Genomic DNA, 18,923 nt, shown 5'->3' with positions numbered 1-18,923 from the left:
GGTCACCTCCCAGCTGGAATCCTGGGGTTACTTGGTGCCCTTCTAAGCAGAGCCCACTGGAAATTTGGTTTATTTTTTTCCCGTCCAAGCAGATGGAGTTTACACAATGACCCTTTCTTGGGCAGTTTATCCAACCCAATAGGTTTGGGAATAACCTTGTTTAGTAGGAGCCTTGCAGGTCCAGAATAGATGGAGAGAGATGAGGGAGGGGGATGGCCTTGGGGCAGAGTAGGTAGGGGAGGGCCTGCGAGCATCCCTGCATAAAGAGAAATAAGCCCCTGAGAGAGTGAGCTCAGGCCCTGCGACCCACCCGTGGCGGGCCCTGCTGTCAGGAGACCTTCCCACCTGGGCAGGGCCTAAAGGATGCAAAGAGGGGTGAGGAGCTTGTCCTATATGCTGAAGCAGCCCAGCATTGTGGGGTACTCACCACCTACAGGTGTGCTTGGGGAATTCATCTTGTTTATTGAACATGAGCCCAGACATGGTCTCAGAATCTTTCTAAAACCCAAAACAGGTATTTTCAGTAAGGCACTACCTGTCAACTGGCAATGGCCCCTTAAGATGAAATTTATTGGCCACCAACTTGTGTAGTCCATTTCCTTTATTGACAGATCAGGAAATGAAGCTCTGAGAGGGTAAGTAACTTACTCAAATTATGGTGCCAGCAAGGATAGCAGGACTAGAACTCAGGCCTACTAGCTTCTAGTTCATTCCATTCTAGAATTCAAGCCTCCCATCCAGAAGTTTCTATTTCTGTTTTTGGCTGAGAAGGGCAGGAAGCCCCTTGTTGCACCACTCAGAGAGCTCCTGGTTGGGGGGGACATGACTCATTCACCCTCTCAGGAGAGAAGGTGCCTGTGCAAGGGACAGAAGACTTCTCTCTAGCTCCCAGAAAGGTCAGCCACAGCTCCTTAAGAGATTCAACTGCTTCCTGGAGTTCAGTCCACGTGTCCTGCCCACCACCTCCTGCCTCTCTCATTGGATCATAAACCCCAGCTCTGCCAGAGGCAGCAACTGAGTGAGGCCACACCCCCTGCATGACTGCTCAGAGCTGCACACCTTGTTTTCCTGGCACAAGGCTCCATGTCGGGTGTGTCTGTGTCTTACGTCAGGGAGGCCCTGGAGTGCAGCTGCTGCCTCTGTCACCTCCTTCCTCCTCTGGTCCCAGGCCCAAAGGTCCCCCTAGAAAACTCAGCTCTGCCCCCACGGGGCCCCATCCATCCCTCCTTGGATAACCAACTGGAGAGTGGGTGGGGGGACTGTGTCCCCCTCCAAACTGGAGAATGAAGGGAAGGAAGATCTTTGGTGGTGGCCAGGTAAGTGTGTGTGTGTGTGTGTGTGTGTGTGTGTGAGCATCTGTGTGTGTGTGTGGCTCTGTGGAGCTTTCAGCTGTGCCCAAGGTGCTCCTTTCCTGTAGGAGGGAGTTTTCAGTCAGTCTTGGCCCCTTTGGAGGATTGCCAGCCTCATGCCTGGCACCAGGCTTGGTACTAGGGACCCTGAGGGGAAAAGTTGGGGTTATCGTAGGCTGAAAGCCTGGGACATCCCAGGTGATGGCCTTGGTCTGAGCTGGAGCCCCCAGCTGGTGGCATGATCAGGGCAGAAGGCACAGGATGGGTAAGCACCCTGAGGTGTAGACCACTGCCGCCAGGCCTGTGTGTCGTGGGTGTCCCAGCTGCCTTGTTGAGGCAGCCCCCGTATCTGGGGTCTGGAGGTCCTGGCCTTGTACCCCGCCTCTCACAATAGCAACAGTTGGTGTTGCTTTTGATTCTTAGGAACTAGGTGTGTGGGACAGCCCTGGTGGGCTGTGGGAGCCCCAGTTATGATGGCGTGTTTTCCCTTTGGCGGGCGAATTGCCATGAGCTGGGTGACCCAGAGGTGCCAGCTGCTGTGGCTCCCTCACCGGCTCCTGCCCCCCTGGCTGGGCCTCAGCCCCCAGGCGATCTTAGGGGCTGCAGCTCCTGCATCTCATTCCCTCCCTCCAGGCCCTTATAGGAGTTGGAGAATCGGTGCTGTTCCCTTCATATCCTCAACTTAGCTGGAGCTAAGGAAAAAAGATGTTCAATTCCTCAGAGGCCTCCACAGGTGGGAAACACCGGGCTCTCCAAAAGAGCCTGGGGGATTCCTGGTGCCAGGTTACCGAGTGGGCCGTTTCTCTCAGTGACAGAGAGCGCAGGCTGTCACTGCACAGGCCTCGTCGTGGGTGTGCGCCTGGCCTGCTGGTGTGACCCTGAGCGGTTAGTCTCAGCCTTCTCACCTGCTAAGTGGCTCTAACTGCAGAAGCTGCTTCCTAGAGTTGTGAGATGGTTCCAGGAGATAAGGCCTTTCCAACTGTGCCCGGAGCAGTTATGGAGCTAGGATAGTCACCTGCAGAGTTAGGACAGTCACCCCGGTGCTGCCTCTGGCCCCTCAGGAGGAGGGTGCTGCTTCAGGTGTCCCCCTGGGCTTACGTGTCTGTCCAGCCTGAACGAGGGGAACATTTTCCCAGCAAGAAAGGGTCTCGGGCACCCCCCAAGCTGTGTAAATGAACACTCCAGGGCTGGCCAGGAGACAGCCCAAACACCAGCCAGGGTTTGGCTTCGTCTGCTAATTAGGGAGTGTCTATCTGGTGCCCAGCAGAACAAAGTGGGCAGTTCACCTGCGCTGGAAGTCTGACCTCGGTGCTGGCAGGGGGCTCGGGGAGGCTGGGAATGGGGCAGACACGGGGGTGATCCTGGGGCTAAATGGACCACATTCAGATATACCTTAGGAAAAAAAACAAGCAGGAAGCGGGATGCTGGTGTATGGGCTGCAGTTGAGATGCTTGCAGAGAGGGTGGTTCTGGCGTGTGACAAAAGGCCGTTCTTCCCACTGAGATAGTGCCCGGCTGGTCTCCGAGGGCATCTCTGGGAGAGGCCAGCCTGACTCCCCAAGGCCATGGGATTGCTCTTATCCCGGGATTCCCAGGGCTCCACTCCTCTTGGAACCTTGTAAGGAGGAACCCCCACTGGGAGGGTGGTTGGAGACCCCTCTGTGTGTGGGCTGTACCTGCTCCTGCCTCCATCCCATGGTGCTGAGGGGCCAGGACCAAGACAGGGGAGACAGGCCAGAAAAACCTACCAAATGTAGGGAACTCAAAACTGTGAGACTTTACCCATTTATGAACTGTTTGGTGCAGTTGGGACACTGGGCTGGTTCGGAGCCCCTAGGTTTCTGGTTAGAACCAAGGCAGGGTGGGGAGATAGAACTGCGGATCCACCCTTTCTGCATGTTGGAGTTGCCAGGATGCAGACCAGGCAGTCTGGCTCTGGAAGTCTCACACTAAACCCCTTCTGCCATTGCCACTTGTAGCTTTGATGTGACCCCTGTATGGGCCAGAGCACTGCAGAGCTGTCCTGGGACGCCCTGGCATCTCCGAAAGGGTGCTTTCCCTCCCTTGCCTGGAACGCTTCAGCTGCAGAGCAGGTGGGCCCAGGCTGGGGAGGGTTGTGAGTCTCTGTGTTAATCTCCTTTTCCCCACTCTTAAGTCTTGGACTCTCCCTGTGGTGTTCTCTCTGTCTCTTTCTTGCCCCAGCTTCTCTGTTTATCTCCCCGCCTCCCCAGGGGTGTCTAGAGTCTGAGCCTGTCTCCTTGGCCTTGACCCAGCCCGGCTTCTGGAGGCGATTTCTCTTGTTCTGGTATGTCTGGCCTCTCTCGTCTGTATCTCTCCTGGTCACATTGGTGCCGCGTCCCAAGCAGGAGCCTGGGAGAGGGGCAGGGTGGAACCTGGCCCTGGCCTGTGCAGGGGTGGCTGATGGCAGTGAGTGAGGGGCCTGACAAGTCTGCACCCTTGGAGGCAAAAGCCTGTGGGTGGAGTGGAGCACTGCCCTCAGGGGACTGTGGGGCCTCCAACTTTGCCTTTTTCCTGACAGTCGCTCTTATTTGGGCATTAGAATCAGGTATCAGTCTTGGCACCCTGGGGGGAAGGCCACCCTACTCCAGAGGGCACCCACGATGGCCAGCCGTTGGCTCTTCCTCCTCCCAGAAGTGACAGGACTGCACTCTCCCTTCCCTGGTCCGTGTTGTGCCCAGGCCCCATGAGCGCAGGGGGCTGGCAGCGCTCTCAGCGCTCGCCCAGGCTGCCCCAGAGGGCAGGGCTCTGGGTTCCCGTGGGTGGGCCTGGGGCATGGAGGGCAGGGACCTCAGGCTGGCTCTTGCCCTTCTCTGGCTGAACAGAGGGGCCCCTGGGTTGCGTCTGTTTGTTCCATCACCTAATTGCTCCCCACCCCATGCTAGCTAGTCCTGTAGGGCCACACCTGCCCCCCTGCTGTCCCCGCTAGAAATGGCTGAGCAGTGGGCATTTGCCAAGGAAAGGAAACAGCTCTGGTAGGGTCAGCGTGGCCCTCAGAATACTCCACGTGTCCCTGCAGTGTGGCTGAGTGGTCCTGTAGCTTCTATGTGAGCTGCAGTCCGATCTCGGGCTGGAGACTCTCCCGCGCCCACTGCCCCAGTCTGAGTCTGGAGCGGGGTGACCAAGCAGGAGATCTGGGGAGGACCTTCCTCTTGGGTGGGCTTGCCAGCCCCTCCTCCTCTTGGGGGGCCCCCACTGGCAGGGGAGCCGTGGACACTGCCTTGTGTTGCTGCCTCCTGGTTTCAGTTTCTTGGGGCGTTCATTTATCTTAGTATTCCTGAGAGGCTCGCTGTTTGTTCAGTGAGGTTTCTCGTGGAGTCAGACGGGGCGGCTCACGTGCGGGGCCTGTGCAGGTGTTAGGGGGCTGTCGGCTGATGCCGGGCATTCCTCAGGCATTGGTCCTATTTCCCAGGTGGAGGACCACTTGCCTCCAGAGAGAAGGAGGGGCAGAGACTGGTTATTTTTAAGCAAAACACACCTTGGCCCTGTGCAATAAAATGAAATTGTGTGGTTTCCCTTGGTGGTGCCACAGACAAAGGGGCAGGAACTCAAATGGTGCAGAGGAGATGTTCCAGCAGGGAGACCAGTATGGGCAGAGGTATGGAGGGAGGCAGGGTGACTTCAGGCACAGGCAAAGGATGGGGAGATCCCTGCTCTGGTGAGGATAGAGCCTGAGAGGCAGGCACCCCACAGTCCTCAAGTGGCCAGCCCTTTCTCTCCTTACACTGCCTCTTCCTCAGTGGGCAGCTGCCGTGTTTATGAGGTCTCCCAGAGGAAGCCATCACCTGGGGCAGCAGGAGGGCTGCCACCTGGACAAGTGACCTGCAGCTGGGCGCCAGGGGAGGACGCGGCACTCTGCAGGGGACTTTTCCTATTGCATTTCCTGGCTCCCTGTTGGGGGGTCATGTTCTGCCCCCAGGAAAGCCTCGTTAAACAGAGCTGGCTGTGCAGCTAGAAGCCAAAGACTGGCCCCGGGTGACGTGCCTCCTTTGTGGGCTGCTTTCTAGGGCTACCTGTGACAACGCTGTCCAAGGTGTAGTTTTTGTTTTGAAGATTTTTCTCTTTTTCTGTCTGGTCCCCCCCTTGGCCTTCCCTTCTGCAATGTGAAGAGACAGTAGGAAGCCCTTGGTCTAACGGGGCTCCAGAAAGAAGTTACAAGAAAAGACTCCTGTAGGCTACATGGCCAACCGCACTGACCAGGCGGGAAGCCCTTGCTGCCATCAGGCCAGATCAGGGTACTTGGGCTGCCTGGATCAGCTTATTATGAGCACCTGAGACGCCAAAGGGATTCAAATCGAGTTGGGACCACCTCAGATCTGGCCAGTCATGTCCTGTATCCAGTCCAACAGCATGTCTGCCCATCCTCTCAGACCCCTCAGAATGTAGCCTGGCTTCACCCTCCTCCCGTCTGCCTGCTCTGTCCCCACTGGGTGCAGCCCCCTCACCTCTCACCTGGGCATCTGAGCCAGCTTCCTTAGAGAGCTTCCCACTTGCATTCTTCTTGTCCCACCAACCAGAGTGATCCTTTAAAAACATCAATTAGATCACATCACACCCACATTTATAACTTTTCTAAAAGCACTCCTCTCCTTTAGGATTAACTCCTAACTACGTGTCCTGCCGCCTGACCCTGTATGGTGGGCCGCCCCCTGCCCTTCCAGACTTGTCTCCTGCACCCTCCTTCACTGGCTGTAGCTCACCGCTCACCCGCTTGTTCCTGGGGGGCCAAGCACAATGCCGCCTCGGGACCTTTGCTGTTGCTATTCCCTGTGCCTGTGACTCCCTTCCCCCAGATTAATGCTCAGGCCTCAGCTCACAGGGCACCCCCCAGGGGTCCTGCAGCCCTGCCACATTGTCATATTCTATTGTCTTTGAGACACTTATTACAGTCTGTCCTTATTTGTCTACTTGTTAATTATCTCATTCCCACTAGAATGTGAGCTTTAGGAGTGTAGACCTTCTCTGCTCATTAACTTGTTTTTCAGGGCCCAGAACAGTGCCTGACACATAGCAGGTGCTCAGGAAATCGCCATTAAATACATAAATGAATGTTTGACAAGCTGGTGCAAAATGCAGGGAGTCACGTGAGCCTGTGCCTCCTCCACTCTAAAGACAAGTTCTACTGTTTAGCTCCCATTCCTCCTCCAGTGTGTCCATTTTTGCTTAGAGGCTGGACTTCCAATTAGAAGCACTTGCTAAAGATGAGCTGGAATCCTTGTGACAGAGAAAGTGAGGGCTTTCAAATTTTAAGATGCACAATAGCTACTTTATGCAGATTCTAATTCAACAGGTCTGCCCCGTGGCTTTTCAGGTGATGATTCGGTTAGTCTCAGGATCACACCCCAAGGAGCAAGGGCTTAGAGTTTTAGAAAGATACATTTGAAGTCCTTCTCCACTCCTTTTTTCCCCTTCTGTCCAAATGTGATCTCTCCTATTTTGTGGTAGCTCTTTGTGACCAGGGGGAGTTTGGCCTGGTGGGTGTGGGCTCTGTGTGAGGAACACTGTCCAGCACTTCCAGAAGCGGCCAGGGTGTTGCGGGCTCCCTCAAGAGAGGTGGTAGATTGCTGTCATGGAAGTCTTCCGTGAGCTTGGTCCTGGATCAGGGCTGCTGATGCCTGTGTGGGGAGGAGCCCCTCCCTCCAATTCAGTTCTGTGTCTCTGTGTGCCGCCTACAAGCTTGTGGAACCAGGATCTCAAGTTAGGCCTCATTCACGTATGGTGACTTCTATAGGCCATCTGGCAAGTCCTCATTCCCCACCCTTCATAGTCCTTCCTGGTGGTGCTTGGCATTCTAAATACTGCATGTGTGATTTGGCAGATAGGGCAAGGCCCAGGGGGTGGGAGTGAGGGGTTGCCTAGCTGTGGGGATAGTTCAACCATGTAGGGAATGTAATGCCTGACTTGAGTAGATCTAGGGGATCTGCATTTTGTATTAAGTCTCCCCTCTTTCAGTTTGGTTCAACACATTGAAACTAACTGAGCTCCTTAGTAATAGTCAGGACAGGCTAACTGCCATGTGACAAACTCTTCAGTGACTCAGTATAATAAAGGTTTATTTCCTGCTCCTGTCATAGACCAAAACAAGTTACTGAAGGGCTGTGCTCCCGGTGGTCATTCAGGACCCGGATTTTCCAGTCTGTCCACTCCATGCCCTGTGGATCTCTCTATACCACCAGCAGAGGGGGGCACAGAGAGTATGGGGGATTGCAGGGACTTAAAAACAATTCTCTATCAAAAGTAAGGCCCAATTATTATTATTATTTTTATTGAAGTGTAGTTGACATATAATGATATTAGTTTCAGGCATGTAACATAGGGACTTGACAATTACATACATTACAAAATGCTCACCATGGTAAGTGTACTTATCATCTGTCACCATACAAACTTATTACAATATTATTGACTCTGTTCCCTATGTTGTAGTTTTCGTCCCTGTGACTTGTTTTATAATGGAAATTTGACCGCTTCACCTATTCCACCCATTCCCCTGCCCCTTCCTCTATGACAGCCACCAGTTTGTTCTCTGTATTTATGAATCTATTTCTATTTTTGTTTGTTTGGTTTTCAGATTCTACATATAAATGAAATCACATGGTATTTGTCTTTCTATATGACCTATTTCACTTAACATAAGTCCATCCATATAGTTACAAATGGTAAAGTTTCGTTCTTTTTTATGGCTCAGTAATATTCCACTGTACATATGTACCATATCTTTATCCATTCATCTGTGGATGGACACTAGGTTGCTTCCATACCTTGGCTGTTGTAAATAATGCTACATGAAGCAGGGAGATTTTATGGGTTGTGTGGAGGAGGTGCACATCACCCCTGCTCATACTCCTTGGTAGGCTGGGAAATGTAATCTAGTTGTGTGCTAGTTATGTGTCAGACACTGTGATGGACAGTAGGCATACCAAGACACAGATGTTGCTTGTAAGAAGCTCATAGGCTTTTCAAAATAGGCAGATGTTTAAACAAATAGTTATAACATAGTAGTGACTGCAGTTCTAGAAGTATGACCAAACTACAGAAACAATTTAGAGGAGGAAATAAATGAGGGATTAATGTGTGCAAAGGCTTCATGGGTGGTAACAGCACATAGGGTAGAGCATTCTGTGTAAGAGGAACAATTTACAAAAGCACAAAACAGTATGAATGTGGAATAGTGTGTTATGTCCACCACGTGTTAAATATCTTGTTATATTAAGACCACAGGGAGCTGATGGATTCTTCCTGGAGACCCCAGCCTTCTTCTTTAGCTTATTCTCTTGTTTTTCCTTTGGCATGAGACTTTGTAGGGGGTGGAGGCAGGAAGGGCTGAGGGTGAGGCCTGGAAGTACCCTGACTCCTCTGGAATAGAGAAAAACTAGGGAAAGGAGATGCTTGGAGAGGGGAAGGAGGAAGGCAAGGATGCTGGATTGCTGATTAGAAGTGTCCCGCTTGGCTTCTTTCTAAGAGAGAACAAGCGTCAAGGGAGCGTCTTGTGGGCCAGCTCCAGAACGCAGCCTTGAGCAGCAGCCTGGGCCCAGGGCCACCAATAGTTTGCCTTGGCCTCATCTCTGCCAAGAGCATGCTATCTTTGTCCCAAACGTTGGCATCATTTGATCCCACAGTGGCTACGGCATCTTGGGGACCACAGTTCTGAGCCACTTGGAGGGATGATCAGGAGGAAAGTAATCAAGAAACACTGGGGCTGGGGGTGCGGTCCATCTGGGAAAGAAGGTGGAGGTCCATTCTCCTTCTTTCCCCCTTCGCCTTCCTCGGGGCCTCTTGCTCTTTGTCCGTGGTCCTTGGAGGTCCATGTGGGAGAGGAAGGTGCTGGGCAGCTTTAGGGTGGGGGATCGGGGTTATAAACCTTGGGAGGGGTCTCTGGTGTGGCTAAGATATAGAAGGATATGTAGAGACTCCCCCCACCCCCTGCAGAGGGAACAGGATCACCTCAGCCAGGACCCTGCTGGGAAATAGGCATGCACAAAGATACGCACACACACACTCATGGGCAGACTCCTTTTAGCGGGGCTTCATCCTCTATGGGGCAGTGTCACTGCTGACACCATGGGCCATGGCCAGCGCCAGGATTTCTCTGGCAATCTGTCCCACACACAGATGTCTCTTTAACCACTGTTCCATCCCATGTACTGGCCAGACTTTTCTTTCTAGAATTCCACTTTCACAGGGTTACTTCTCTTCAGCATCCCCCAGAGGCTGCCTGTTGCTCAGAGGAGGAAGTCCAAGCACTCGCTCCCAGAAGACCCCTCCAGCTCCACTCCTTCTGTTGCCCAGTACTCGTGTCCCTGCCCCAGAGCCCAGCACCTCTAGCCCTGCACTTCCCTGGGGATGAGAGGGAAGAGGGGCCAGCAGGTAGCTCAAGGCTGACACGCTTGGTGTTGGGAGGGGATCGGGGTGTAGCCCCAGCTCTGCAGTAGGAAACCGTGTTCCAGGCTCAGAGTCTGGGGGAGCGCTACCCGTTCTACCTAGAGCCAGGCTCAGAACTGACGGAATCCAGCATCTCTGACCAGGTCACCAGCTTTCCAGGCCGTCAGCTGCCCTAGCACCATGCCCTTCCCTCTTGGCCAACAGGGGCATGAGCCATCTCATGGTGGAACAAAGCACAGAGCCTCAAGAGGTAAAGGCTGTGAAGTGACAGGTGAAGGACCTTGAAATCCTTTAAGCCATTGAGAGTGAGGACAGGGTGACCTGGTTGACAGCCCTGAGCAGTTCCCTGGAAGCAGAAGGGCTGGAGGAGAGAGAAAGGTACCCCTGGAGTCTCTTCACCTTGAAAAAAATGACCCCATTTATCAAGCACTTAGAGTAAGCCAAGCACCATGCTTGCCTGTTGTATCAATCCACGCACCACCATGGGGTGGCTATTTTTACTCACCCCACATCACAGATGAGAAAACTGGGTCCCAGAGAGGTTAAGTGACTTGGCCAAGGTCACATAGCTAGGAAGAATAAGCTGGAGTTCTGACACTTAAGAGCTCAAGCATATCACCAACTAGAGTACTAATAGTGGTGAAGCAGTGCCAAGAGAGGTGACTGCTTCTGGTGGTTTCCTCTGTACCTGGCGTGGGTTAAAGCACTTTACATATATATTTTCCCTTTTCAACTCTGCATCAGCCCTCAGGGAGGAGGAAAATAGGCTTGACCCCATTTCACAGATGAGTGACTGAGGCTCAGAGAAGTAGGAATAATTGCATCTGGCCTTTGGCAGCACTTTCTCATGTGTGTTCTCCTTGGATCTCCACAATACCATTGGGACAGGGCAGGTACTTCACAGATGAGGTCACTGCTGCCCAGAGAGGCCAAGTCCTCACTCCAGTCACCCAGCAAGCCTCCAGGCTGGTACTAGAGCCCTCCTCTCTGGACTCCCACACAGTGCTTTCTCTGCAGGCTGTGGGTCAGCACAGTGAGGATGCTTGGAATGGGTCCACTGGGTAGTTACAGAGGGAGAGGGGTATAGCCACCAGGCTGGATGCCTCCTAGGCTTGAGCTTCCCCCGGGATAGCTCCATCCAGCACATCTTTGCTTCCTGTGCTCCGTATGCATCTTGCTGTGGGTGTTGGGCTCATAGCCTGGCCACCATGCTAATGTAAAACACACCCCAGCCAGCCCTCGTGCACCTGGTAAGCCGCTGGGAAAGCGAGAGGCCTCCTCCCCAAGTCCAGCCCTTGCACACCATCTGGGCAGCTCCTGGGGCCCCTGCACACACCTCCCAGACCCATCTGCCCCTCCTGGGTTCCCTGCTGCCTCCCTGACCTCAGGGCTGTAGCTTCTAAGAGCTTTGCCTGGCATTATGGACACAGGCTGATGTCATAACAAGAGTGTTGATGATAAAATGATAATAATTGCTAATGTGTTTGGGGTACATAGTCTGTGCCAGCCTCTGTGCCATGTACTTTACATGTATTATCACATTTAATCTTCTTGTCCATATCAGCCTGGTTCTCTCACTGTCCCCATTTTGCAAATGAAAATGATTGGAGTCCCGAACTAACAAGCTGTGTACCATTTACTATTATTATTCACATTTTCCAAAATGTTGTGTTGCATACCACCACAGTGTATTCAGGAAAAGAGTTTTGGTTGTATATGGGCAAATTATTTTTCTTCCAATATTATGTGTTGTTTTCATATGTTGTATTAGGGGCTGAAGTCTTATGTGTCCCCCAAAGTCTGTATGTTGAAGTCCTAATCTCCAGGACCTCAGAATGTTCCCTTACTTGGAAATAGGGTTATTGCAGATGTACTTAGTTAGGATTAGGGTGGGCATCCTTATAAAAAGCGGAAATTTGGCTGCAGACATGCACACAAGAACACTGTGGGACAATGAGAGCAGAACTACAAGCTAAGGAACTCCAAACACTTCCAGCAAGTCATCAGAAACCAGGAGAGAGGCCTGGACGGGTCCTCCTGCAGGGCCCTCACGAGGAACCAACCTGCCGACACCTTGATCTCAGACATCCAGCCTCTGCAACCAAAACACTAAATATCTGTTAAGCCACTCTGTCCGTGGTACTTGGCTGTAGTGGTGCCGAGCTCTAGCACAGTTAGAATACACACACACACATGCACACACAAGTACACGATTTCCTAGATATTACTCCTTGGGATGTGGTTTATGATAGGCTGAATAGTAGCCCCCAAAGATGTTAACATCCTAATCCCTAGAACCTGGGAATGTTACCTTATATGGAGAAAGGGACTGTGCCAATGCGATCAGGATCTTAAGGAGAGTCTCCTGGATTATGCAGGTGGGCCCCACGCAATCACCAGGGTCACTGTAAGAGGGAGGCAGGAGAGTCAGATGAGGTGTGGTGATTGAAGCAGATATTGGAGAAAAGTGCTTTGAAGACGGAGGAAGGGGCCATGAGCATCATCTTCCCCCATTGCATAGACAAGGATAAGTGCCTTGCAAAGGGTCTCTCGGTCAGCTGGTGCAATTTGGAGCCCAGGCTCCAGACTCAAGTGCTCTGCTCAGTGTTCTTTGTGGGGCTGTCCCTGGGGTGACAAGGAGAGAATTTTAGTGATTCCTCTCTAGTCCACGTTCATGCTCTGCTGGTTCTTCATACTATAGAGTCTTAGGATCCTATTGTCTCTCTCTTAGAGTCTCCCTATCTTTTTATATTATGGTGAAATATGCATAACATAAAACTTATAAAAAATTGTAGTAAAATATGCATGACATAAAACATAACCATTTTAACCTTTTTAAGTGTATAGTTAATTGGCATTAAGTGCATTTACATTGGTGTGCAACACTCACCACTATCCTTCTCCAGAACTTTTTCATCTTATTTTTTCCTTGAGGGCCTAGTGTCTTATACCTTCTGGGGATTAATTTGTCTCTAATAAGGGTGTCAGAACCCTTCAAAGTCCAAAGGTTTGCATCTCTTGAAGGTTCCTTTGATTTTGTATGTAACTTCATATTGGTTGTGAATATTGATGGTTTTATTTTTTTCCTTCTTAATCTTTATGCCTCATTTCTTCTTCTTTTGTTATTACCTTGGCCATGATCATCAGTACGAAGAGGGATAGAAGTAGTGATAGTAGACAGCAGCCTTGCTTCATCCCAATGTTTCTTCACTAATGATTGGTAGGGTAAGCAAACATTTTCAGCTATTCTTTCCAATTGACCTAGAGAGTCAGTGCAATCCCAATTAAAACAAAAAATCCCAAGCGGCTTTTATTTTGTAGAAATTAACATTTGTTAAAATATGTGTTTGAAAATGCAGAGGATCTAGAATGACCAAAACAGTTTTGGAAAAGAAGAAAAGGTTTGATTTCTTCTTAGACTTAACTAAAAACCTCTAGTAACCAAGGAACATGATGGTGGTGTCAGGATATATACATCAGTGGAACAGCATAGAATCCAGAAATAGAGCCTCACATATATAGTTAATTGATTTTTAACAACAGAGTTAATGTAATTCAATGGGAAAAGTGTATAGTCTTTTCAATGAATTGTTCTAGAATGATAGGATATCTATACCCCAAAAATTATGTATTGAATTTCGGTATTTAATTGGAGCAGAGAATTCTGCTGAACACATCCCCCTGCAAGAAAAAAAAAGGATTTGCTAATAATAGTTTTAGAGGCACTCTTCTATTCCTCCCAAATATATTGTTTTTATATCTTCATGTGAGATTTCAGAGTTGGCCACCATTCTGAGAATCACTAGACAGCAAGGGTGTGCTGAGCCCTGCCCCAGCTGGGTGGTCAGCACCGGGCTGGCCACTTGGGGTGCGGGAGCAAAGAAAACATGAGAGGCGAGCCCTTCTGGGACGGCTGCGTGATGAGTGCTGCGAACTCTCCTGGTGAGATCCGACAAGTGGTGAATGTTATTTTTTTTTAATTTAAGTCTCTGAAAATAGTCCTAAGGTTATACAGCAAATGAGGAAACATTTATTTTTTAAAATCTACTAGGTTTTAGTAAGAATGGCAAGAGTCTGTGGCATTTGAGTCACAACTGAGCCTACCCCCAGCCCCCAGTCTCAGCTTGACAGGGGCTCTATTCCAGGCCGGTGCAGCCCCAAACACCGGGCTTCCTCTCCTCCCAGTCTAGGGCTACTGTAGTGATTATAACAATTATTGGGCTTGTAACATATATAAATGTAATGTGTATAACATTAAAAATGCAAAAAAGAAGAGAATATAGCTATATAGAAGTATTTCTATTTCTCACTGGAATTAAGTTAATATAAATCTAAAGTAGCTTCTGGTAAGGTAAGATTTATACTATAAGCCCTAGAGCTCAAAAATATAGTGAAAGAAAAAATCATTAAAGAAGTTACAATATGGTGCTAGGAAATAAGAGAGCTACTTATATCAACAAAATAGATTTTAAAATAGAAGTGTTACTAAATAAATGGAAAGACATCCCATGATGGTGGGTCGGAAGACAGTATTGTTAAGATGACAACTCCATAAATTCATCTACAGATTCAATGCATCCCTACCAATCTCAACTGGCTGCTTTGCAGAAATTGCCAAGCCAAAACAATTCTGAAAAAAAAAAATGAAGTTGGAGGACCCACACTTCCTGATTTCCAAACTTACTACATCAAGAGAATGACGAGACAAGCCATAGACAGGGAGAAAATATTTGCAAAAGTTGTATCTGATAAATAACTGTTATGCAAAATTTACAAAGAACTCTTAAAACTCAACAGTAAGGAAACGAACAACCTGATTAGTAAATAGGCAAAGATAGAAAAGGCACCTGACCAAAGAATATCTAGAGATGACAAAGAAGCATCTTTGCCATTGAAAAGGTGCTCAACATCATACGTCATTAGAAAATCACAAATTAAAACAACAATGAGATGCCTCTAAATGCCTGTTAGAATGGTTGAACTCAAAACGGGTGACAACACCAAATACTTACAAGGATGTGGAGCCACAGAAGCTCTCATTTGTTGCTGATCAGAATACAAAATGGCATAACCCCTTTGAAAGAGAGTTTGGCAATTTTTTACAGAACTAAACCTACTCTTACTATACAATTCAGGAATCACCCTCCTTGGTATTTACCCAAATGCATTGAAAACACATGTCCATGTAAAACCTGTGCACAGATGTTTATACCAGCTTTATTCATAAACTAAAATTTGGAAACAACAAAGATGTCCTTCAATAGGCAAGTAGATAAATAAACTGTAGTAATCCAGACAATGGGAAATTATTCAGTGCTTTAAAAAAAGAGCTATCAAACTGTTAAAGGACATGGAGGAACCTTATATGCATATTGTGAAAGAAGTAAAAGAAGACAATCTGAAAAGGCTACATACTGTATGATCCCAAGTCTGACAGTCTGGGAAAAGAGGAACTATGGAGACATAAAAATATCAGTGATTTCCAGGGGTTAGGGGAAAGGGGATGCATAGGTGGATTGAGGGGATGCATAGATGGATGGGGTACTCTAAGGTATTGAAGCTATTCTTTATGATATGATAAGGATGGATTTATGTTATTATACAAATGTCTAAACCCATAGATTGTACAACCCCAAGAGGGAACCTTAGAGTGAACTATGGACTTTGGGTGATAGTATTGCAGGCTCATCAGTTATAACAGATGTACCACTCTGGTCTGGGATTTTCATGTTGATGGAGATCCAGAGTGTGTGGGATCAGGGGTATATGAGAACTCTTTGTACTTTCCTATTTTGCTGTGAACCTAAAACTGCTCTAAAAATAAAGTCAGTTAAAATAGAAAACTTAATACAAAGCTATGGTAATCAAGATGGTATGGTACAGATAAAAGGATAGCATGAAGGTCAAAGGAATAGAACTGAGTCCAAGAATAAACCCATACATTTATCGTGAACTGATTTACTACAAGGGCACAAAGACCATTTCAAGAGGTGCCTTCTCTTGGGCAATGAGATGAACTGGTACAAAAATTTCAAGACTGTGCAGGACTGAAATTGTGAATACCAAGACGAGTGCTGTTGGAATTCAAAGAAAGGTGGTGTGACCTTGGGCTGGATGGACAAAGAAGGCTCCCCAGAGTAGATGCCACTTGATAAGCCCATCAAGAAGAAAGGGAAGTGGGGAGTACATATCAGGCCACAAAAGATGAGAACTTTTAAGAAAAGCCACATGTATCATTATTGTCCCTCTCTGTCTCTGTGGTTCTCCTGCTGTGTCCCCAACATCTAACCCAGGGACAGGTAAGCCCTCCATCAGAGGAATGGACAAACCAGTTCTGAGGTTTCCCTTGATCTCTCTTGGTCCCCAGGTGTACTGGGTGGCCTTGCCTCTTTTCCAGGTCAGGGAACCCACCAGTCTCTTACAGTAATATTCCTTTTGCCACATTCCTGAGCTGGAAACGGTGACAAAGATTAGGGTTTGAGGATCGGGGCCCCACAACTGGAGTTGCTGGAAACTCCACCCTCTCAGAAGGGTGAGGAGTCAGCCTCTTGGGTTACAGATGTGCCCCAGCTGGGCTTGGGGCCCACCCTTCCCTCTCCCCAGTGTTTATTGCTGCTCAGCCCTGCTCAGGAAGAGCTGCCGAATCAGCTCCTCTAGCTGTGGCTGGCTCTTGGAGCTGAGCTGCCCTGTGTCTCTCACACTATCCACCCTTTAGACAAACAGCCTGGCGTCCTCCCTACGCTGCAAAGTTCTGATGTGGCTGCAAAGGGCTCCATTAGCCAAACGCCTCTTACTCCAAGATGGACCCTGGCAGTGGGCCCTGCTTTTCTTCCAGCTGAGTCAGGCCCTTGCTGGAGCGACAGGAGAATCCACCTCCTGCCTGAAAGGGCGGCCACAGCAGAACTCTCTGCTGGGTGGAGCCTTTCTTCCTCACCGCCTGCACCCGCCCCCGGCTTCCCGCTCACAGAAGGCCAGGGCAGGCTCCTCATGAGCCAGCCCCCGCAGCCTTCCATGTGAGTGTTTTATCTATTGAATTCAGCCCTGAAAACTGGGCGCCAACCAGGTTCTTTGCGCACACCCCCACCCGCCCCCGCCAGAACCATCTCCTGGATGGGGTGATGATATTGGCCATCAAACATGGCCTTAGATGTTTATTCCACCACCCACCACTCTGCCGTACTATTCATGGGCCCAGACGCTGAGGCGTGCGGCTTTGTGAGCCCCCCCACACTGAATAAACTCAGCTGGGCCTCCTTTATTTGGCTTGCTCTGGAGTCTGAGCCAAGGGTTTTGCTTTCTTTGAAAGGTGGCCTGTGGGCAGAGAAAATGTCACTGGCAGCTGGTTACGGTGCTTCCTTTTCCCGTGAATGGTAGGCCTTGGGGAGGGCAGGGAGGGCAGACACCAAGGCTCTCCTGGCTTGGCAATGGTGGTGAGTTAGGTGACAGATGTGACTGGGCTCAGCATCTGTGGGCTAGGGGTGGAGGGGGACAGGCCAGCTGGGTTCTCGCAGCTCTGGAGAGGCCCTGTTGACCCAGTACTCTCAGAGGATGGGTCTTGGCCTCCGGGAGCCCCTGAATAAGCTGAAAGAAGAAAATCTATGACAGAAGAAGGAGGTAGAAGAGAGGCCAGCTGCAAAGCATCCTCCAACAGGCCTCAGAAGAGAAAACTCAAATCTGCAGAGCCAGCAGATAGGCCCTGCCTTCCAGGCATGTGATCCCATTGAGGGAATTCAGACTTCTCTTGGCCAGGGAAGACCAGGGAATGGGACCAGACAGAACTGTCTTCACCTCCTACAGGAAGCCTTCCCTGACCTCTTCCTTCAGCTTGCACAGGATCCTGTTCATATGTCCTCAAATATGATGGATGATTCTCCATCACTCTGGAACTTATTTGTCTCTAGCACCAGAACAAAGCTTTCCAAACTTCCAGATGGGGCCTAGGGAACTGCATTTTTAACCAACCTGCCCCCAGCCCCAGATGATTCTGGTAGGTGCACACTTCAAACTACACTTTGAGAGCCATCTTGGGAATAGCCTGGGGCAATGAGATGAACTGGTACAAAAGTCACAAGACAAGACTGGATTACACTCCCCAATTTCAAGCTCTACTACAAAGCCACAGTAATCAAGACAATTTGATAACAGCACAAGAACAGACCCATAGATCAATGGAATAGAATAGAGAGCCCAGATATAAACCCACGCGTATATGACCAATTAATATACGGTAAAGGAGCCATGGACATACAATGGGGAAATGACAGCCTTTTCAACAACTGGTGTTGGCAAAACTGGACAGCTACATGCAAGAGAATAAAACTGGATTATTGTATAACTCCATACACAAAAGTAAACTCGAAATGGATCAAAGACCTGAATGTAAGTCATGAAACCGTAAAACTCTTAGAAGAAAACATAGGCAAAAATCTCTTAAATATAAATAAACATGAGTAACTTTTTCCTGAATACATCTCCTTGAGCAAGGGAAACAAAACAAAAATGAACTCATGGGACTACATCAAACTAAAAAGTTCCTGTACCACAAAGGATACCATCAATAGAACAAAAAGACATCCTATAGTATGGGAGAATATATTCATAAATGACATATCTGACAAGGGGTTAACATCCAAAATATATGAAGAACTCACACTCCTCAACACCCAAAAAGCAAATAACCTGATTAAAAAATGGGTGGAGGATATGAACAGACACTTCTCCAAAGAAATTCAGATGGCCAACAGGCACATGAAAAGATGCTCCACATCGTTAATTATCAGGGAAATGCAAATTAAAACCACAATGAGATATCACCTGCTGCCAGTTAGGATGGCCAACATCCAAAAGACAAGCAGCAACAAATGCTGGTGAGGATGTAGAGAAAGGGGGACACTCTTACACTGTTGGTGGGAATGTAAATTAGTTCAACCATTGTGGAAAACAATATGGAGGTTCCTCAAAAAACTAAAAATAGAAATACCATTTGACCCAGGAATTCCACTCCTAGGAATTTACCCCCAAAAAACAAGATCCCAGATTCAAAAAGACATATGCACCCCTATGTTTATTGCAGCACTATTTACAATAGCCAAGACATGGAAGCAACCCAAGTGTCCATCAATAGATGAATGGATAAAGAAAGTGTGGTACATATACACAATGGAATATTATCCAG

At 49.0% G+C, this 18,923-nt stretch overlaps 1 protein-coding gene across 3 annotated transcripts in view; it reads left to right on the top strand.

The window, feature by feature from the left end:
• SH3PXD2A (SH3 and PX domains 2A) overlaps nucleotides 1-18,923 on the top strand; it is a 220,831-nt gene that overhangs the window by 62,364 nt on the left and 139,544 nt on the right. Inside the window, exon 1 of one of the 3 annotated variants that reach the window (XM_036898464.2) lies at nucleotides 1,064-1,316. The exons of the other annotated variants lie outside the window; for them this stretch is intronic. Within the exon in view, the coding sequence (XP_036754359.2) occupies nucleotides 1,284-1,316 (33 nt within the window). The 5' untranslated portion in view covers nucleotides 1,064-1,283. Of the gene's footprint in view, nucleotides 1-1,063; nucleotides 1,317-18,923 lie in introns of those variants that run through there. 3 annotated transcript variants of the gene reach the window in all.

Source organism: Manis pentadactyla, chromosome 8 (assembly GCF_030020395.1).
Source record: "Manis pentadactyla isolate mManPen7 chromosome 8, mManPen7.hap1, whole genome shotgun sequence".
Classification (NCBI taxonomy): Eukaryota; Metazoa; Chordata; class Mammalia; order Pholidota; family Manidae; genus Manis; species Manis pentadactyla.
Note: the sequence above shows the minus strand (reverse complement) of the source record. Positions and strands in the feature narration are given on the sequence as shown.